The sequence below is a fragment of the Patagioenas fasciata genome, chromosome 8 (genome assembly GCF_037038585.1).
Source record: "Patagioenas fasciata isolate bPatFas1 chromosome 8, bPatFas1.hap1, whole genome shotgun sequence".
In the NCBI taxonomy this organism is placed as follows: domain Eukaryota; kingdom Metazoa; phylum Chordata; class Aves; order Columbiformes; family Columbidae; genus Patagioenas; species Patagioenas fasciata.
The window spans coordinates 29,585,942-29,608,846 of NC_092527.1; the positions used below are offsets into that span (position 1 = coordinate 29,585,942).

Sequence of the window (22,905 nt, forward strand, 5' to 3'; positions counted from 1 at the left end):
ATTCAACTAGCACCATTAAAAACGTAATAAGCAAACCTTTAATTTTCTTAATCAGATTACTAAAACCAATAAAACAGTTAACAAAATCTTCAAGCATTATTATAGCGATGGCAAACATCAACAACAGGATACAAGATTGAACGCACGTAGTCTTTTCTGTCCTTTAGCAGAGGAAGGGTTGATTGAGCAATTGATAGGAATAAGCAATCAAAATTACAGCTAATGAAGAAAGCAGTGACTAACAAGGCAATTCTGGGGAGTGAGCTAGAGTTGGAGGGAGCAAAAGGCAGTTAGGTGATGAATAACACTGTGAGAGTGACACCAGAGCACCATGTGGAAAAGGAATTCCTCTGATGCAGGACAGTAAAGGTACTTTCCAGAGAAAACAGTAATAAACACATTCATACATACTTTCAGAAAGCAAAAGTGTTGCAAATCTCTCTGTTATGTGAATCAGCCTCCAGTCCCCTGCACTGTCCATGAAGCTGCTGAACTCTTCCTCATTAGCTTCCAGAGAATTTGACCATGCTACCAACCTATCCACAAAACATCACTCCGAAACAAAACATTTCTCCAAGGAAACTCTGCTCTTCAGCAACTCACCAACCATGGTGATGCTGCCCAGACACAAAGAATTTCAAGAAGCGCATTGGCATCTCCTCTGGACAAGCACAAGTGGTTCATCAACAACTCCAGCAGAACCTTTCCAAGGAAACTGTAGAGCTCTCTGTTAAACAACCTGTGCATCTTGTTCACACTCCACCAGAGAATGGCTGTGGTGGGACATGTCACCAGCTGCTCACAAAATGCCCTCAGTTTCCTCCTTTCTGTGTTTGCCCCTCTGTCTTAGATTTATCACTACAGACCTCCTTTCAACTCTCTAAGGCAGTAAGCTGAAGCACCAATAGGAAAAAGGCTGAAGAACAGGTATCAACCTCAGCCTTCATCATCCCAAGTCTCTGTTGAGAAAGTACTGCAACAGCGTTCATGTGAATGTTTCTTTTTGGAGGGCAACAATTCCCCTTACCTCTCAAGCTCCAGACTTTGTTTTCCTGACTTGTCTTTGAATAAAACCAAACTACTAGTCCGTTCATGGCTCAGCTCTCTTCCCTATTTTTCTACCACTCCACAATATCTGAAAAACAAGAGCCTTCTCCTTGATACACAAACTAAACAGACTCGAGAAACTGGACTCCTGGAAACAGGAAAAGGACAATAAACATTGTTGAGCTACCATCATACTTACTGTTCGAGAGAAACTTTCCTTTAATTAGACATAAAGCTGGAAACAGACTGAGAGCTCACTGAGCCCACCTTAAGAGCACCTGACACCACAGCACGTGCTGCACCAATGGGTATGAGCCACAACCCACTGACATTTCTCATAAACTGCACAAATGTCTGTTTGAGTAACATCAGCTTCCAGGCAAACAAACGATCCACCTCCTCCAGATCAAGTATGAACAGGCTAACACTGCTGCAACTGCGGCAGCACGTTCAGGGAAGATGCCCTATTTATATGCATTACTACACAAAAAAATGTATTTCAATACTGTACACAGCGCTGGCCACTCTCTCTTGTATCTTATTTACTTCAGGCATCTGTGAGAAAAAAAGAGTAGAGGACAGACCTGCAGCTGTATGATGAAAAATCATTTAAAATCTTCCTGGGACAAACACCCTCCTTCAGACCTGGTTGCTGAGGCCACAACTGGAGATAATTTGTATGTCATGGCAATGCCATGAACTCAGCTATTTGCCATGCAGCATCTCCCACGCTCAGCTCTTTCCCCCTCTACAGGCACCCCCAGCTCTGTGATAGCTGAGGAGGCAGAACCACAAACCCATTTTCAGAGCGTCCTTGCCCAGGATGACTCACACATGGGATGGCAGTAAGACCAAGGCACAATTTACATCTTATTCTGATTTATTTTTCTCTTTCTACTACTTGATGTCCATGTCTCTGCCCCTGGGCCAAGTCCTCAGCTCCAGAGGACCATGATATTTCAATAGTCCGTGTTCCAACACAGGCAAATGCTTGGGTGACGCAGGGCAGTCGACACCCAGCACTCATGGATTATGCAACCAGGATGGAAAGAAAACAACCAAATCTTTAAAAAAACCCAGAAGCCTGTTGAGAGCATTTCAGCCTCCCCTTAACACCATCACTTGGCTTAACATTATACTATTGAAAGGTAAATAGCAGTACCCCAGGAGTGAACATTGCAAGCCTTCAGGTCTGTGATGAGCGCGGGCATCCCTCGCACGGTACATGGTAGGAGGGAAGCCGATCTGGAATGAGCAGGGGTTGTGCAGTAAGGTATGCAATTCTCATGCATTTGTGTGATCATTTTTACCTTTGCTGCCAAGACACACACAGTAACAATTTTATAGCCTTCCTGAAAAGGAAAAAAAGAAAAAAAAAAAAAGATCTCTACAGAGGCTCCAGCTTATGCAAAATGCTGCTGCCAGGATTTTAACTCACATGAGGCAGATGCAGATTCAGAGTGTCACTCCAGTCTTGACGGAGTTACACTGGGCTCCCCTGTTAAAGAAAAAAATCAGACTGATTTTAAAACTGCAACAGCTCTGTGCCATGTGGGACTGTATCTGCTGGAGCTCTGTCCTCTGGTAAGCTCAGAAGCCGGCCTGGCAGCTATTCCAAATACACTTACAACTGATTTATAGAAGTGGCACAGTTGGTAATCGTGCAACCTGCAGGCAAAATTCTGTCCCCATATCCACAAAGCAGTCTTAGATCATCAGCTCAGTGATAATTACGAGGAAGATGTTACAAGTGCATTGCCCAAGTGACAAAAACTCTTCAGTTTCTCTCAGACACAGAGCAACTGGCTCAAGAAAGGGTCTTTTTGGGACTTTGCCATTATTGTCCATTCTTCAGTCGGTGGCAGATTACTCCTTTCAAGGCACAGACTTTCACACCACAGCACACCTGCACGTGTTAGTGTAGGACACTTGGGAGTCTGAGTCGGGAGCTACTCTGGGAATCTGAGAAGAGAATTTTGCCCTACATCTGAAGGTGCTCCCAGCGAGAGCCTTGCACACTAGGTCAGCCTCACATAACATGTCTAAATTAAATTGTATACTTTAACACTTACGCTTGGGCTTTTATGTGCAAAGCATTGCAGTATAAACTGGTACCAGACCTGCACATAATGCTGTATCGTATTGCAGTGCACTGGTTTGCAAGCACACACAGTAAGAAGACCAGACCTATTCTGCAACTTACAGCTGTGCACAGAGTAATCGGGAGTAACTCGGAGGTCCAATTTGCACTAAATACAAAGCTGGGTTGGAATTATGTTGCAAAAAGGATGCACAGAAGTATGCAGACCACCTGGAAGGCTTCTCTGAAATTAAGTGTTTAAAGCCTGTTTTGTTTCAAAATAAATAGCTGGGGAAGGCTGTAGTGCACGTGATGGCTCTGTTTAAGCTGTGAGGAGGAGAAAGCCCTTCAGGGGCTGCCCATTTCTTTCCTTGTTCTTGCTCCACACACGCAAAGATTTTTAATTCAAGCAGGGCAGTTTCTCATTGAAGATATAGCATGGTTTCTTCTCAGGCTTGTCAACACTTCTCACAAGCTGGTCATGGATCACAGGAGAGAAGCAGGAGCTAAAACATATAATAACCACCCCCCTTTTTGTGCTGCTTCAGGCATGTCACTTTTGTGAGATATATTTGCTGTCTCAAACTGCACGCCTGCGAGCCAACCCTGCCTAGCCATTTTATTTCCCACCACTATGGATTTGGTGCTCGTAAAACCCCTGAATTGAGAACAGTGTCAAGACACTGGTTTCACACTCCACTGAGGCAGCTGTGAGGAAGCAGCTCCTCATGGCCAGCACCCTGGTTTAGGAAGGGAAAGGTGAGCTCAGGAGGTTGCTTAACAACACCTGCCCACAGTGAGCAGTTCCCCTAGGGGGAAGAGGCAGGCCAGGACTACTAAATGATGACCTTAAGTTTTATTCATCCCTGCCTTCGTTTTTTCCCCATCTGTCACACTCTTGACAGTGTGCCCTCTGATGACGTCGTAGCACCTCCTGAAGGAGTTTCATCCCTTCCATCTGCCAGCTCCTTGCCTGCCTTCCCTCCCTGCTAGAAGCCAAAAACAACCCAGGGGAAGGTGCTTGCAGAGCCCCCAATCTCCCCCTGCATCAGCAGGGGACTTGCCAGGAGCAGCTCCCTTCTGCAGCTGGTGCGTCGCCTGCTCTGAGCCTCTGGGCACACAGCGGCTCGACTCCTTCCCCACGCAGGTGCTGAGAGCCCGTCCACGCTGTGGCTTCCCCATCCTCGGCCTGGCCACTGAGAGTCTCTTGGGAATTCAAACATCTTTGTCTACCCATGCTGTTTTCATTGGCAGATGAAACTAATTAGCTTTTGACTTTCAGGTGTTCAGATAAGATCAGTATTTCTCAAACTAGAGGCGATGACCTTCTCCAAAGGGTTGCAAAAAGCTTTAACAAACACTGAATCTTCAGATATTTTACCTGCTATCTGGGTTCTCCACAGGTCACACAAAGACAGATAAGCCAAAAGGTGTACAGATAATGCAAGGGGTTTAGCCTTTTCTCTGAAGCACAGGAAATATAGCCCAGTTACTTTGTTTCAAGTCTTGAAGAAATGAAAGTAAAATAACTAGAAATAGGTTTTCAGTTGCTGTTTATTCGCCAGTGAGTAAGGCATGCAAATCAGGCAGTTAGGGACATATATGGACAGGTGGGTAGCTACTATTCAGATTTATATGCATCTCAGGCACAACATGCATAATTAAGCTTGTTCAAATACATTTCTGAAATTACACAAACCTGACTCAAACAGCAAGGTCAAAGTGCTGCTCATTTTAAGTGTTGATTCATATTCTGAATTGCACCCCAAATAAATAATGCAAGTGTGTACTACAAATACATTTATATCAATGTTGTACTGACAAAAACTGCTTAGTTAAGGCCTTGAGGCCAAGATCTTCATTTACAACCCCGTCCCCTATAACAGTACAAGTATCTACGTATTCTGCCTCAACAATGTCTATCAAATGAGATCCCAGGCTAGTGTCCCAAAATAAGATGGCTCTTATCTCCAGAGCTCTCCATTCTGTCAACATCTCCTCTGCACACAGCCCCAAGGCTGCACATTTAGTGACAGCTACCATCAGGATGTCTGTGACAGTCACCCCTCCATGACCAACCAGACCACTATTTCACACAAACACCAAATACTCATTCCATGACACTTCTGATCACCCAACCTGAAACTCCAGCTGAGAAGCCAGAAGGAAGCAATGAGTGACCAGTCCCAGAGGTGTTTGGGACACTGGACTTAATTAAAAAATAAACCCAAATGAAGCAATAATACCAAGACTTAAGTGTTAGGCAGGCATTTCACATAGTGCCATAGCTTGAGGAAAGTTTGTCCCAGATATAGTGCCAGAGGTCTGGGGATCCTCAAAGAAGTAACCAGGCAGTGAAGAATGCTATCTGACCTCTATATGCTAACACTCCTTTCAGGATATCTATTGTTTCATCTTTAAAACCCATTACAGAGCTAAGCCAGTTTTCATTGATTAGAAAAGAAGGGGATTAATACTCTAGAATACTAATGACTTCAGCTCCTGTGTTATGGGGTCTTTTCTAACCAGGGGAGGTGTTGTCAGGCACTATCACTGAAACATAACGAAAGCGAAATGGTAACGTTTCAAGTTATGCTGCTCTCTATGTTAAAATAATTCATCACTTACACAGGAAGTAATCTGAAATGTCATGTTTAAGTTTCACACCTGGGTGTTGGCTTTCCTTTGGTTTTGACAGTGGAGTCAGACTGATCAGATCTGATGGGAGCCCAGACTCAACCCCTGGCCTGCACAGCCTGGCAGGGTGCTGCCATTTCACACTGGAAACACGGCAGAGGATTTTCTTTTCCACGAGAACTGGAAACCCCACAGAGGTAACTGCACTGCGGGAGCCTCCGTACAAACACGTTCAGCTGGCCTGACAGTCCTTAGGAACAGGGTTAGGCACAAGCCTCCAGCTCCCTTTGCCTTGCATTTCCCTTTCCAAAGACCTGTCAAGTGTTACCTGAATTTCTGCCATGGTTACTGCAGACATTTCACTTCACAGCATCCTTGCTGGACACAAAGGGAAAAAGGGACACTCCTGGTTAAAGCCATGGTTGCATACAGCCCTGGTTTCAGTTCATCTCTGCCCATGCTGCTATGTGCCCCCCTGCACGCAGGGCAATGGAGTCACGCGTGTCTGTGCTGTGCCCACCTGGGAGCTTGGTGCCTGTAAATGAACTGACAAAGTGGTAAACGTGCCTAATTGTAACCACAAGAAATCCTAAATGAAACCCACAGGACAACTCACATGTTTTCAATTAGAAATGTGGTGAATCACTGACTTGCCGTTTGTTTATTGACTCACCCGAACTGTGACCATAAATGATTTGTGTAAGGTCAAAACAAGTTGAAAAACAGTCAGGAGCAGACCCCAGTCTTCCTGACTCTTGGGTATTATGCAAAGCAGAACTATAGAATTTGAATTTTCATAGTGCCAACCAAACAAAATCGGTAGCAACAGTATGTTTTATTTCTTTGAATTGATTCCGTTTTTCTATCTGAAATGAGAAGAAACTGCTGCCATATTGATTGTAATTTTAATTTACCCAAAGAAACCTTTTCAAACACAGACGTATTCTGTGCACTAAGATAAAGCTGAGCTTTAAGCACACTTCCATATTTAATGTACCTTTTCTATTTCACTAGAAACTACGTATTTGTAGTAATGAGCAAACAAGACCTTGACAAAACCTCCAGGTGCATCCCAGGATATTTTCGTATGCTTAACACACAAGCTGCTCTGCCATGCATGAACAGCCACATCTTGCATTAAGCCTCTTGTGGCCACAGATGTTTTTGACAGTAAATCTGATAACAGGAAGAAAGGCAAGAGTCAATAATCATCAGAAGGCTGAATCTTTTGGATCAGAGCTTCAGAGGTTCTCCAGCACCCTTTTCTGACAATGACAAACACAGGTTTTTGGGTGGAAACCAGCAAACACCTATGAAGAAGCACAAAGACTCTACAGTCCCCAGCTGCAGCAGTGCCCAGGAAGCAGATATGCACCCACTCTGCAGCCTAAGGGCGATGGAAAATTCCTTACCTCTAATGCGCCTGGAAACATCCCGAAGTGCACAGCACAGCTTTCAGCTCTAAAACCTCTAACCTGGAACCATATCAGCTCCTATTCTCCTACTCTGCATGCTAAAAGGATCTGTAAAGACAGGATTTGTTGTTGCTTCAAGGACTGAAACAGAATTGTATGTTCAGCTTGGCTCTGAATTGCTGGATGTTCACTTCAGGTTTAGTGTTGCATTCCTACTTGTTTAAGAAAAGAGTGTTGTCAAGTATCACCAGCTTTAACTCTTCCCAAAGCAGACTTATTAGTGCTCTCATTGGTAAATTCCAGATATTTTTAGCTTGCTGCTGCTGCACTTTGTTTGTCTTCGATGTAACAAAGATTTAGGCTGTTTGGATATGCCTCAGAGGCTGGCAAAACAGAGTTTAGTGTTGGAACAACTTCTTCTGCTGAATAAAAATTCATGGCTTGAGGTAACAACAACAGCACTGAGGTCACATTTTGCATGTTGAGAGAAGCAATTCAGACAGACTCTATTTCAAGGAAACTTCAGTTTGTCTGTTTTAATAGTGGCATAACATTTCTTTGCACTAGAATAATATTTTAAAGACAACTACACGGTCACCTGGTTCTTTTATGGGAATTTTTTACAGTGACACAAGAGAATATTTTTTTTGTGCTTACAGGTAGCCTTCACAATTTACCTCTCTCAGATACAGCCCACTGGGAGTCATAATCCCACACTGGAAATATCCCTGCATTTCCATGGAAACAAACTACTGTGCCAGAATATCGGCTTAGTTCTTCAATGAAGACTTCTGAACAGGGAAGAAACAGTCACATGTGCTTCAAGTTCAAGCATAATTGGCTAGCATCTAGAAATAAAATGACTTAAAGGTATAGCAGCCATTTCTACACTATATCTCAGGCATTATTCAGGTGCATTAGCGTCCAAACAGACCCAGCTTCTTATTTCTTTCCATATTCACTCAAGATACTGGGCCTCAAAAGCTACATATTTGTTTAACAGTGTGCACCTGGGCTTATATGTAGCACAAGTACTCAGGCTGTCAATAAACCACATACATAAGTTTTGTGTAGTGTGCTAAAATAAGGCGTTCACAAAGCAATGGCACACATGTGATCTCAGAGCTAAAGCCTTCTTTACACTCAGCTTTGGTTCCTCCTACAAAGGAAGCTGTTCCCATCATCACAGGGGTATTTGCAATTTAATAGTACTTCTGTTGTGGTATTAAGATTACTAGATAAGAGGGTCTATTACAGTGAAAAATACCTCTGTATTTCCATCCATCCATCTGGCAAAGACAAGAACTGACCATTGGTATACTAACAGCCTGCTGACCCAGTCTGGTGTTATTCTCATGTTTTTAAGAGCAAGAAAACAGAATTTAGCATCTTTTGAAACTTCTTTTACACTGTGAAGGCTTGTTCTTTCAGCAGCTTCTGTCTAACACTCTGATTCTACAAGAACCCACAGACAGCAGATTAGCAGTTTGTCAGTCCGTGATTTACTGGGATGGAGCAAGCAACACATGTTTTCTCCACTCCTCATTCCCAGCGCCAGCATGTGAAATCCCACAGCTCCAGACCTTGGTTTGCTCATTACACAGCTTTAAATGGCCAAACTCCGAAGAGCAGCAACACAAAGAGAGTAGGGACAATATCCACTCAAGCACTGCACTGGTATTTGAAAAAACATCCAGCTCAAAGCATAGTAGGAACATCCCAGCTTCTATATCTGCCTTTAGCTTAGAAGCACTAATGGCTAAACCAGCCTCTGAAATCTGCAAAATCTGCACCTATTTAACTGGGAATGTGCAAATGTGAAAACGCAGACAGCAGATGTGCAATGATCAACACATCTCGCATTTTTTGCTAGGACAGTTCGAAGGCTACTGTTGCCACTCTATCAACCCCCTTCTTTAGCCACCATACTATTTCTGTATAACACAAAGAACTGTATTTTCCAGAGAACTGGGAAAGAAGCAGAACTGCTTAGTATCTCCTCAGAAAAGCCTCAAAGCCTGTAGTCCCTACATCATGATGAAACTGAAGACAAACCTTTAACCTAAGCAGGAGAGCCTTTTGTACTTAGAGGAGAGCATATTTGTATTAGAGCCTATTGCCAATAAACATACAACAACAGTTTCTAAACAGAAGAACAAATATTTCTTCGTAGTTGCTTATATTATGAGCTCAGGAGCTTTTTAAAGTATTCAGTTCAACCCTTCTTATATAAAACTCCCATGTTTATACTTTGTTTCTCATCTGTGTAATCCAGAATTTTCTTATACAAGGTACACATTCATCAGTCCCATTTCTGAGCTGTGTAAACCGAAACACAGAAAACTGACAGAACTCAGCTACAGTAAAAATACCAGCTCAATTGAACCAGTTCTCAATTCAGCTGCCACATTTCCTCCTAGATCACATGCAAATCCTGCCTTCTGGTTGAGTGTATCTTCTCCAGAGTTAACTGGTAAAGAAACACATTTCAAAAATAAGATGTGGGTGTGAAAAACTTCCCTCTCCTCTGAACTGCAAGGATGGCTTAGACACAATAAGCTACTTGAGGAAGGGGCAAAACCTGTTTATGCATGTTACATTTCAGAGTAAGTTGGGAAAGACAAGCTGTCCTTCCCGTGTCTTTTCCCATGTGACGAGAAGGGAAATGCTGCAGCTGAAAGCATAAGCAATTTTGCAATAAAATCTTTGCAGTGCACTAAATCTTGGCATTAAGTTGGCAATGTTTCCAGCACACCAGCTATATTCCAATCAGATTATGTTGCATTAATCATATTCGCACACAATAAAACCAGTATTTTTCAAGCCTCATTTCTCCTTTATTATTGAAACAGTTTTCAGCAGCAAATTATGACTTTATTATTGATTTCTGCAGAACATAGAAGCAGCAGTGATTGAAGTACAGGAAAAGCATTCCAAATGAAAGCATCCTGCCTACTGATATCACATCTTACGTACCTCAGAGATAGAAAATAAAACTTTCAACAAGGCTGTAACTTTTGGAGAAGGAGGGTAGTCACAGAAGAATCTTTCCAAGCACAACTGAGTTTGTAATTCTTACTAATTCCCTCTCCATCTGCCACTGGCATGGTGTGAAATTACATCCAGTTTGAGAACTGCTTTAGCCCTGCTCCTGTCAAGGGACATCTATCCATCACCTCACCGTGCAACCTGTCCCATTTAAGACCTAGTAATGCCAAGGCCTCCTGCACTACTTTGATCCAGAGCTAGTAATTACAAGTGTAGCTCACACTGAGAGGGAAGCAGCCAAAAAAAATGCTGTGTGAAATCGATTTCTCCCTGCTCCATTTCCAAGGGGCCTCACAGATTCCTGGCTTCAGGTGAGCATTGCAGACTCCCTGCTGACATACCTTTATCTTTCTTCCTGCAGTTTGCAGTAAACACAAAACAAAGGGTGTGAATCTTCTGGATTACATGCAACATTTTTCTTTACCAAAGCATGGGCAGTTTTGACAGCACTAGTAAAACAGGAAGGCAGACAAGAATTGTTACTGACTATTTGTCTTCTAGCCAGTATGAAAGGATGAATACGCAGAGATGAATCATTTGGATAATAAAAGAAACTGATGTTTAGCAAACAAAAATGCACTACAAAAGGACCCTTAAGCTCTCTAACTTAAGGATTTAAACAGGATTTTTTTCAAAAATTCACAGTTCTGCCCCAACAGCGAGTGCAGCCCTTCACAGGTATTTGCAAATCCCAGAGCTGCCATAATGCGACCGCTCTCCAAGGAGCAAGGGAGCCCCGGTAGGCAGCAAGGTCAGCAGCAGAGAGTGAAGGGCTGCTGGGGCAACAGCTGCGTAACATCACTGAAACTTGCCTTAACCTCTGCTAACGGCAAGGGCTGAAATAGATGATGACTCTTGCTTGCGTCAAACCCTCCAGGATTTTAAGCAGCAACTGTTTTAACTATGCCCACAAACCACAGCCAAACCCTGCTGTTCTTCCTGCTCCTTTGACTGTCCTCCCGGTAACACCTGGTTTAAAAGAAACATTCTTTTAGGTACTAAATGTGATTCTCTAACACAAGCAAACCAAACAGACTGAATAGGAAGGGGACAGCCAGCTTCACATACAACACAGATTTCTGAGCCTGTATTATTAGTGGATCCAGCACATAAACTTAGGGAAATATTGGAGTATCTATGCATGAAGGAAATCTCATTCACCCCATGAGGATGCAACAGCAATTCTTGATGGGAAAACAAGGAATCTAAAACCTTAGAGTTATTTCAATTTGCTTTCATTTTATTTTGAGCTCCTAGCAGTTGAATTAACACTAGTTGTATGTAACACCAACAACTACAAATCCAGCAATTTAAGATCCAGAACTTCTCAGAAGAGAAGGTTAAAACCTCCAGGCTCTTTCATTCAAGACAAAAAGACTTTGCTCACCCAACCCACCCATTAACAGTATTTCTCAACCCTATGTAAGGAAGGAGAGAAATACAATCAGAAAAACAGAAGTTATTAAAAAGAATTCAAAGTTTAACCTAATTTTGACTTGACAGCAGACAAAATCACTGTGGCAATGCTATACCAGCCAGCCTTGAATTTTTTCATTTCTGAGTAAAGTAGTCCGTTAATAAGACTAAGAAATACTACTCTATAAAACAAATGCACAGAATCTTATTTTACGTGCAATGTAACATGATGATACTAAAATGGCTGTCAGTTGGCAAGCTGACATTCTCAGTCAGGCTAGTAGGAGAAAACACGATCACTGTAGCATGTGTGTAGTAGCTGTTACAAAGTACTTCAAAATGGAAATGCCATGTCCCTACCAAATTTAGATTATTCTAGACAGAAAACAGTGTTATTGTAAGTAGGTTTGTGTCCTTACAAGAACAAAACTGTCTCAAGCTTCTGAAGTTCAAAATAAGTAAAGGGATTCTGACTTCTCTGGTATTGAACTACCTCCTAAGGGAGACTTTGGGCACTACCAGTGGCCACTGATTTGGGAAGATGGCAAAAAGAGTGACAATGTTTTCTTTCACTGACATTGCAGCCTTGTCTTCACAAGATAGGTAATTTGAGGTGTTCCCAAATAATCATTCTTCTTCTGAGATGTCAAAGTATATAACTGTCAGCTATGAGATGAATGTCATCAGTTTATTTCTGATGTGAAAGCTCACAACAGAGTGGAGAAAGGACACGGGATACAGTTTTTGGCAGGGTTAATGGCTCTGACTGCCTTCAGCCATTAAATACGAAGATTGTGCTTGGGATATTTTTAAACAACTTTACAGAAACGTGAGTTGGCAATAACTGAAAGTACAAATGCACAAAACTAGATGAGGAGCTGGTGACACTCAAGATGCTTCTGTTCTTCTTCCTTGGTCCATTTACATGTCTTGAATGGCCTCCAAAGGACTTCTGCTCAGCTTGCATAATCTGGTATACAGATGTCATTTAGATACCATTTCTAGATGTTAAACTACAGATACACTAGCTTAGGCCCAGACAGAAAATACAACAGGGTCTAATGAATGCATTACTACATACTAACATACACTTTGCTTGCCCCACTTCTTCATTATCATTTTCAATTAGTTAACTGTAATAATCATATTCTAACACTATGCTCTTTAAAGCTCCTGCAATGAATAAGTATTTTTTCTTGTGTGTGACAGTTATATGCAGCAAATAATGGCCAGATAACAAAAGCCCACATGGAGAAGAAAGGATGACTCTGAGACATAAGCTGACAAACAGGTAATTTTGCAAGTTAAATTTCCCAGTCAAGTGAAAGGGAAATAGTACTTACCAGGCATAATGCTCTTCATCTGCAAAAGGCTTTCCTATCTAATTACATTCTCACAACTTCTTGTAAAATGATCTGCAACTATTATCTCTGTTGTACTACAGAGCAAGTCATAGGACAGCAGCTTACCCAAGAGCGGTCCAGACTTCCAGTTTTCTGCTCTGACTACATCTCAGTTTCATTTGCTGTACCATACCCTGTCACTCAACTCCCCCAAATGCACCAACTTTGCCTGCTTAACTGTAGCACTGTGATCTTCCAGCCTTGGAAGGTCCAGGTTTTCATGTCCCTGAGAACTGCTTCACAATGCTTGAAACATTCATATTTTTTCCTCTCATCAAACCAAGCATCATTTTGTGGATAACAACACATTTGCTCTGTGTTTACAGGAACAAGCAACACTTGAGTAAAATGAACAGTCGGAGGAGTGAGGATAGTGCTGAAGCTCTCCTTCTGCTAGGATGAAAATTAGCAACATGCTGCATGCTCCACGCCAGACCCACTGGGATCACTTGAGTCCTTGGGAAATGCCGCCAGTTTGTGAAAGGCACGGAAGCTGTTTTTCCTTTATGGAAATTAGACCCACAACCTTTTTTTTTTTTTTAAAGTATTTGTTCTTGAACAACTGTTTGATGCTCCTTAAAGGTACTGCCACAAGGTTGTCCCAGCTGGGAAATGCAAACACCAAAAGCACGCGCCTGCAGTCAGATCCAGCAGATTAACAATGATACACTTCATGACTTCAAAAGCGGCAGGAACTTTAAACAGATGTATAAATAAGGCGTTGAACAACCAAATATTTTATATATAACTACTGCCTCATAGATAACTGCTTAAAAGAACACAACCAAGTGATCTAAATATAAACTGCAACTACCTGCCACAGCCTCCAAAACTTCTCCCTGCTGCACTGCGTTGAACCATGAGCACATGGAAACCTCCCTGCCCTTTTCTTGGCCACCGACCCCAGCTCCTGTGACCCTCACACTGGCCCCAACCATGTTACTCATCTCTCATTCCTCCTCAGTACACAGTAACTAGGTGACCATAACTGACACACTGCATTAACCTGACAGGTGAACCCGACATTCCATCTCACATTTTCTCAGTTTGTATATATTCACAACAATTATATACTGAAATATCAAGGGTGATAGGAACTTTTTATCCACAACCTTAGAAGTGGTAATGAGAAAGAAGGCAGGATTGTACATGACATCCTCAGTAACAGCCTGTGTGATACTATAACCTAGGGAAGCAGAAGTGGGATTTTTATCTCTTCCTTCCTTAAAATATGTAACATCATGCAAGCCTGATTACGTAGAAAACGGTAACTTTAGTCTCTCCACCCAACAAAAGTCTCAGAGAACTTGCCTGTAGTGTATTTCAAAGATGAAGAAGTCATGCAAACATTTTTATGAAACTAAAAGGTCTTACGCAACCTCCCAAAGCCTATGTGCCATAAAGAATGGGCAAAGCTTTCTGAATTAATTTGTGTAGCCCGCCATGTGCACTAAGCATAAAAGAAAACACATCGTTATTCAAAGCCAAATTTGCACTGGGGGCAACGTCAAAAAATAGTGGAATCTAAGGAAGCAATTAGACTTATTAAGCTTTGGTTTCCTTGACACCCATAATCACTTGAAACTGTACAACAGCAACACAGCTTGTGACCAAATACAGCTTGCAGATAACAAATGTAAGGGAAACATCTAAAATGAAAGTGCAATGAATAGTGAATGATATATTTGCTAATAGAAGAAGCACCTGCTAACTGGAGTAGCTCAAGCAGAAACTGGTTTTTGCTCAACAATAGGCAATATTCCAAACTAAGCCAATGACAAAGAAAAAATAAGATACTCACCAGCAAGTGTGTAATCCATATCAAAACCAAAGCATTTTATCTTTTCCATGGCTAAACTTCTGTTTACAAAGACCCTGTAAAGAAAGTAGAAATAAAGCCATAGGTATGAGCATTTTCAAACTAATCACATTTTAGAACACGCACATTCTGTCAGCTGTCAGGATGTCTGGCTCTCACAAGTCAAAATCAGAAAATATACCTGAAAGCGGAGGCTTGTTTCATTTTTTGCCACAAGTTCTCCTCAAGCAAAGCCATGGCTTTGCAGGGTTATTCTAATTATTGGTACACTGTCTAAAGACATAACGCATGTATGCACACACATGGCTTTGCATGTGATCTGCAAAAATTCCTAAGAATAGAAGTGCAAAATCTGCTGAAGCAGAATTCAGAGCTTAAGTGAGAGGAGTCTGGAAGCAGAGGATGGGAAGCAATACAATTTGCTTGATTAAAACACATTATTACCAAGAAGTAACTACGAAAGGGAAAGAAATAACATTTCTGTGAATAAACTCATAGCATTTAAGCCCTCTTTGGAACTATAACTAGAAATTCCAAGCAAACCTAAACAGATCAATTTCTATATTTACACCAACAGTGTTAAAAACATGTAATAAAGCTTTGAAAAAGTGACTGAGATAAATTTTCATCCACAAGAATATGCTATTTCTACAGTGAAAATTTTTCTTTTTATTTAGAAATTCCCTGCAACTCCTCAACAAAATGCTATTTTTTAAATTCCACTTTTACTATAAAAGCTTATTGCAATGAGAATCTAAGCTGAATACTTCCAGGCTCTTATTTGATTACAATGTTTTAATACACCATATTCAATTTAGTTCAAGTAAATAACATGTTAAAGAAGTAGGTCAGAGAACACAGCAAAAGCCTTTCTTGCTCCCTGTTTCCAACTACTACAGTAACTAAGCTGCTTATGTTTCCCCAGAACTTTAAACCATACAGCAGATCTGTAATTCAACAGGACTTCTTTCCACTGTCTGTCTTATCTGAACTTTAAGAACTGGAGTGAGAACTCAGCTGCAGGATGGAAGCTGAGCTTCAACACAGATCTCGGACAGAAATTCCACATACTGCTCAAGCTGTGATGCCAAGACAAAATTCCCCTGTACGAGAAAAGTCCCAGAGTCTTCACCTGTACCCTGATATGTGAAAATTCACCAAATATTTAGTAAGTACATTGCCCTCAGCGGAGTAATTATCCTCTTATAAACTGAAATCGGCAGCACTGCCGTGTAGGAGGAGCAGCACAGGGACAGAGATACAGCAATGGAGACAGCAAGTGCAAAACCAAGTACTCATATGTTCTGAAAAGCCAAAAGAAACCACCGGGAGATTCTCCTCCGCACACATGTTCTGGGCAGGTGGCCGGCATGACCTGCCCCTTTAGCTGCCCATCTCGACCCGCTGCAGCTCAGATTTTAACAGCAAACTGCTCACATCAAACTATCACACTTCTCTGCAAGTCGCCTTACCTCATCTCTCCCCGATGTGCTCCTTGTTTAGTTCACAGCAGGCTGATTCATCTGCTTGTCTGAATCACATTACACAATTCCTTTAAAGCTTCCCTAGCACCGATGCAATTTTGCTTGGATCTGATTTGGCTTCAGAAGATCATTATGTCTGAACCGAGCCTTAAAGTACTGTATATCTTCTTGGACAGTGTTCTAGAAAACACATCTGTGGCTAATTTAACCAGTCACTGGATATCGTTGTTGTTCCACACAAATCCACTTGGAATACAGTTTCTCTGGCAATAGTATCCTTTCCCCCTAACCTTGCACACTCTCTCTGGGAGTCACAGTTTCCTGGCAAAGTGCCTGACTTTGACAATGGCGCTTGTCACCAAGGGGCCTCGGAGGTTAAAGATGACGCTCTTTTCTGATAGATTTATGTATTACCTAAACAAGACAAAGTGATGGGAAGAAAAAAAAATGGAAACTAGTAAAGATCTGACTTTTGGAAATAGGAGATGGGACCATAAATCACTAAAATTCACTCCTGAAACAGCCAGCTTTTGAGTAGGTGGAGCAAATTACCCGAATCTGCAGTCTGAATCCGTGTTTGTTTGTCTTTTAACATCAAGACAGCTCTGATTCACAAGAGTCCAATGTGGAATGCTATATGGTACTAAACAATCTCATACTCCTTATAATGAAGATAATTGTGCTCTTTTGCTGCTGGTGCCAGGAAACATTATTTATTATCTAATTCAAGCACATGATTTCTGATATATTTGTGCAGTTTGTTTCTGAAAGTGGAGAGCTCTAAGAAGGAATAACATACCCCTGGGAGACACTAGCAAAGTTTTTTTTGTCCCACCTGGGGAGACGGATTTTTTCCTTGCCTTTACGCTTAGCTCCCGGATCATAGTTTTCTGTCCTTTTGGACAGGACAGGAACAAGAAAAGAAATTTAAAGATGCTCAGAAGAGCGTTTCAGAATTACAACCATGGGAGCAGTTTCCCAAATCAGGACAAACACCAAGCGCTAAGACAGAGATGAATGCGCTTATAAAAAGGGTAATACGACAGTGCCTGTGAACAGCAAAAACAAGGGAGCTGAGACCCAGGAGATCTCTTCCAGTCCAGTCTGCCTATGTTTAGATGATGACAACACCAAACTGACTGAAAACTATGCAAAAATCTCTAAGCCTCTGATATTTTTTCATCGCTTGCTTTCAGAGTATTTACAAACTGAACCCCCAGACTGAAAAAGAAACAAACAAACAAAACCAACAAAAAACCAGCACATTTTGATACTGAAGATCTGGAAAAGTTTACCAAAGGCAATGAAACAAACAACATCTATTAGAATATTTTTGTTCCAAAATAAGTCTTATGATTAAAAGGTGAAAATTACTACACCAGCCCCCTCTTGGTAACAGCCAGTGAAGATCTCTCTTTCTCCATCAACTTGTAAATATTGCCTATGACCTAGAAACGCTGTGTGGCAGGGTCTAATCATGCCCAAACAGTGCACTGGACCTGGGAGATTTCAAGGCATCCTAACCGACTGATCTGACATAGCAATTACTTCACCTACCAGTGCTGGAGTGAAGCAGAGCAAATATTTTAAAAGGCTAAAGAAGGCTATTACACAATGCATTCAGGACAGGAAACAACAACACTTTAATCAATTTAAATTTGGATATGCTTTGGCAGATTAAATGGCAGACTAAACAGTGGCAAAAAAACCCCCTGGAACTAATTTCACTTCTCTCGTGAAAATCCAGCCAGATATCGGGTTATTTTGTAGGCATTTGGGGCCTCAACTTTAAATCCTGATAAAGGAAGACGTCTCCCATGCACGGTGCCCCCCTAGACACAATAAGCTAAGTAGATACGTACAAATATTTACTTCCAGAAGGTGACCAGCTTCATTCAGGGGACTTACTCAAAGTCGTAAATATCTGCAGTATTCTAGAAACTAAAGATTTGAGATTAAATCACCACAGCAGTTTCTGGGAAGAGTCAGGTGCTTCTCAGAAGCTGCAGACTTAGCCCATTTCAAAGCTGTGCCCAGTCAAAGGTACACTCAGCCTGATTTCAAGAACACCGATCAAATGTGCCTGTTGCTACACAAATGTAACGGCTCCACAGAAGGTATGTTACAGAGAAATGACAAGACCTGTTTCAAATGACTGTAAGGCAAACCAACAGTAAGATCCTAAAAACCTTAACCACCTGAGAGAAAAGATCCTCTGGTCTCTACAGGAAGTGATGAGATGACAAGTTTTTTACAGCTCATCTAGAAAAACAAAAGTCAAAGAAGCTTCCAGATTACAAACAGTAAAGATACTGTCAGAATAAGAGCAAAACTAAACTCAATCTACATTTTTAGGCAGGAAGTTTTAATCTAAAATATTTTTTCCACTCGCAAGAATCAGAAGAAATCACACTTTCCCTTCCCCTTATTCTGTTTGGTTTTTTCTTTTTTTTCTTTCAGAAAATAACAGTTTTAATTAGGAGCACTGAAGTTAAAGATTAAACTGATCTAAAAAATTAACAGCACTGGGCAGTAAGACAAATCAAACTGTAGGCACAGTGTGAGAACACCTCCTCCATTCCTTGTGCAGAGCGTCAGAGGTCGGTATTGCCTAAACCAGGTATTGCCTAAACCCACCTACCCAGCTCCACACCTGTCCGCAGCCAGAGCATCTCCTTACACAGGACACTGCCTTTCTCTTGCCTTCATCTTCCTTTCCTGATGAAAAAACAAGCTTAGCCTGGCACAGATCCATGCCTTTGGAAAAATGGACGTGAGGAGCTGTTTAAGGGAAACGACGAAGAACATTTCCTCCCTAATGAGTTCTTCCTCGAAGATTAAAACCCGCTGCTTGGCCACAGCAGAAGGCTCTCACTGATGACAGTATTTATTTTCTTTTTGAGCTCTACAAATTGTGCTGGATAAGAGAAAAATGTGTTGTATTGCAAGGAAGAACAAACTGCTGCGCATGCATAAAAGGAGTCACAGAACCCTGATATGCTCAACACTACAATTCACAGTCCTTTATATTTTTACAAGAGAACTGATCTAGGTTTTGCTACCTTTCTTGTCATTTAATTCTAAGGCCAGAACATAAATCCCCACTCTTCTCAAGTAACACAGAAGAGGAGTGAATGCAGAGAGGGAGAAATGTTTTTATTTTATTTGTGCAAAATCTCAAAAGCTTTCTGTGCCATGAATAAAACTTGAACGGATAATATTCTTGTAATACGACCAACAAAATAAAAAAACCTCACAGAATTATACAACTAAGGAAGAGCTCAACACATGGCTCATGACACCTCAGAGCGAGAAAATGAAAATAAACAATGTGAGGTGAGGTCTGCAACAGAGCACTTCCATAATACTTTTCCAAATATGTCTAGAAATATGTTGCAGCAAGAATCATTTTTAGTCAGGAGAGTATGTTTCACTGGAAATTTAATAAATACAAAGAAATCTGCAACAGTGCTGAGTGGAACAGCAAACACAGTGGGAGCTGGCTAAGCATGACCTACATACGTGTTTAAAAAGACTGGGGTGGACAGTTGGCCTTGAGCGAGTTACAAAACAGGGACTAACTAGCGAGAAAGCTCAGATTCCTGCTCCCTCAAAGTTTAGGCACTTTGCTTAATCTTCACTTTATGGACAACTTCCATGTTTTAATAAGCTAGAAGAGTTAAAAAGAAATAAGAGGGAACTAAACAGATTAGCTTTTAATAGCCTCTCATGTCCAACACAGCCTCTTTAAAAGGTTAATAACAAAAAAAAATCTTATGTATGCTACTCTTATGACAAACAGATGTTCTCAGTATTACTAGCTAGTCCCCATGTGTTGTGTGGTTGGGGGAGATGTCTCACTACATGACATTATAGTTCTGGTTACAAGTGACTTCCACCAAACAGCAGTGAACTCAAATGAATCCCTCACCAATTTCACTTGCCAGGCACAAATCATGTGAGCAACCTTAAGACACTAACATACATCAAAATGTCTTGTCTTTGGGTGTGGATGCTTTAGTATCTGTCTTAGAAGGAATGAGAAATAAACTGCTTTAAACTACTAAAACAAATGCAATTATTCTTTTGCCTCTTTAGGTAGGTAATGACCATTTCGTATACTATTACTTATAATACCATTTTAATACTTTTCTTTTACAATGTTAGATTTTCAGAGTTTCATTTTATTTGTTCTTCAACCAAAGAGGAATATTCTGAAGTCAGTATGTTTGTCATCGTATTTAGAGATAGTGCTTGGGCTTGCAATGGCTTCAGGCAGATGAAATGGTATCAGGGAAGACAGAAGGGCACAAAAATTTCCTGACTGCTTCTAGTAACATTTCCAACATAGCGCCCTGCAGTTGCGCAAGACTAACTGTCCTTGCGCAACTGTAGTGATAGAAAACTGGACAATCAGGTTCTGACTGGAACTTAAACATCTGATGAGGCTTGTACCCAGAAACACAAGTATGAGCACTTCCCTCTGAAATTCAGCAACGATGAGATAGAAGGCGACAGCCTTGGCCATTTCTGTTTCCATTGTTTGGGTTTTCTTCCCAGGCAACAGCAAAGTGCCAAGAAGCTCACATATGGATTCCATCCCAAAATAACACCCGTCTGCTCTGTCAAACTATTAAAGCCAGGGATCATGGGACATTTTTAATGTAATTTCTTTATTATTAATTTGGCAAGTGTTCTGCTTTCTCATAAGCTTGCCCATTCTGCCGCCTTAACGCTCCCTCTCCCTCCTCTTTCCAATGTTCAAAGCACTAAAGCAAAATAAATACACAGAGCCACATGCTGCCCTCCGCTGCGCACATGCCACCGCGCGAGTCCACGGAGGCTGCACAAAGATGTAAGAGGACACACCATTGTCAGTAGTGCCTACAGAGCCACGTCATTGAGGGGAACATCAAAATGTCACACACCGCCTATCCAAACATGCCTGATTAAAAGAGCATTTTCAGACCAATAAAGGCATTTTTCTCATTTGCCACCTCGACGAACTGATCATTTTAAGAGAGACTTTTTATATAGCTACACAAATAGATAAAGTTTCAAGCCTCATACCTTAGTTTATGTAACATTTCCACCTGTTTGCAATCACTGATGATCCAGTATCAATAAAGCGAAGAAACAAGATTAGCAGTCAATAGCCCAGAGTTTATAAATTTAAACAAACTAAAATACATCTTTAACCCTAGAAACCTGACCAATCAATTAGTAGTCCTTCTGCTTTGTCATCATTAAAGTATATACCATTTCTTTACCAGGATCTCAGCATATATTATCAGTTTAAATCACTTAACGCATGTTACCACCATAAGATGCTTTAAAAGCCAACTGAAGTGCAAAACTATGAAGCAAATTATTTAATACTCTCTGATAAATCAGCAGGAGAATTAGGATTAGGAATCACAATGCCACATCCCCTGCATTAGCCAGTAAACAACAGTGCAAGAGAACAAAATTAAAACAACAGAAAGCCCACGTTCAAGATGACAAGTCTCAAATGACTCTGGTGCCAAATGGTAAAAGCATCCCAAAGTCTGTATGTTTAACCAAAAGGCCATCTCAGCCATACGGTCCTGTTAAGCAAAAAGCACCAAATAAATGTAAACGCAAATACCTGTTTCCTGGATCTTGGTAACTGTCAGTAACAAGAGTGGATGGAACACCAACTTTTTCCATTATTTGCTTTAACTAGATGTGGTTGCTATTTAAACCCTAAAGAGCTATGTGAGATAATCCAGAGGGTGCCTAGAAGTGCTCACTCCGAGTTAAAAAATAGACACTAAGGCAATTTCGTGGCTCAGAGTCAACCTAGTTCTTGCCTAATTACTATCACATTAAATGACAGTACTCCTGCAGAACAAATGACCTAGTGATTATCCTCTACCCGGAAAAGTCAACAAGCAGCGCACGAGGGAGGTGGCCTCGCAACCACTCACACCAAGGAAAAGTCACTAACAACTACACATCCATTTTATTTCCGAATTAAAATGTATGTTGCCAATAGCACAGTAACGCAGTATCCTCTTACCAGTGACCTCTGCTAGAGAATGAATAACATCTAGCTTGTATATTAATTCATCTTCAGACCTCACCTCCAACAGGCTCCAACAATGTTGTATAACGAGGTTTGTGGCTGACAGTAACACTAGCTAACCAAAAAGACTTGATTAAAGTCATCAGAAATACTCTGAGGATAAAACCCCACCACTTCCCCTCCCCTACTGATTCTTGATGTTGCTCATACGGCCCTTGAGTTCTACAGCATATATGTTCATATTCACAAGCTTTGCTTAATTCATCAATGACATCAATACTCTAATTTCCTAAGCAGCTATTCTAACTGATTCAAACACTGAGCAAAACTTTTGGGACAAAAACAGTTACAAGAGGAAAACAGCTATAAATATTTGAACATTCTTGTCTATGGCATTCAGACATGATTACCATATAGTTATCATAGTCTGAGTCAGTATACGTTACACCAGTTAAACCAGTCTCAACTGGGAGTTCTGTCAACAAGGTTACATGTTGAACATCCATC

General features: G+C 41.2%; 1 protein-coding gene across 4 annotated transcripts in view; it reads right to left on the reverse strand.

Annotated features, from left to right (window-relative positions):
* NT5C2 (5'-nucleotidase, cytosolic II) overlaps positions 1-22,905 on the reverse strand; it is a 62,146-nt gene that overhangs the window by 15,577 nt on the left and 23,664 nt on the right. The window contains exons 1-3 of one of the 4 annotated variants that reach the window (XM_071812111.1): positions 14,848-14,921; positions 2,486-2,545; positions 2,210-2,399 (exon numbers count right to left, since the gene is read on the reverse strand). In XM_071812111.1, coding sequence (XP_071668212.1) covers positions 2,210-2,351 — 142 coding nt within the window. In that variant the 5' untranslated portion in view covers positions 2,352-2,399; positions 2,486-2,545; positions 14,848-14,921. Of the gene's footprint in view, positions 1-2,209; positions 2,400-2,485; positions 2,546-14,847; positions 14,922-16,337; positions 16,531-21,978; positions 22,056-22,905 lie in introns of those variants that run through there. The other 3 variants (XM_071812113.1, XM_065843105.2, XM_065843104.2) reach the window with 3 other exon arrangements.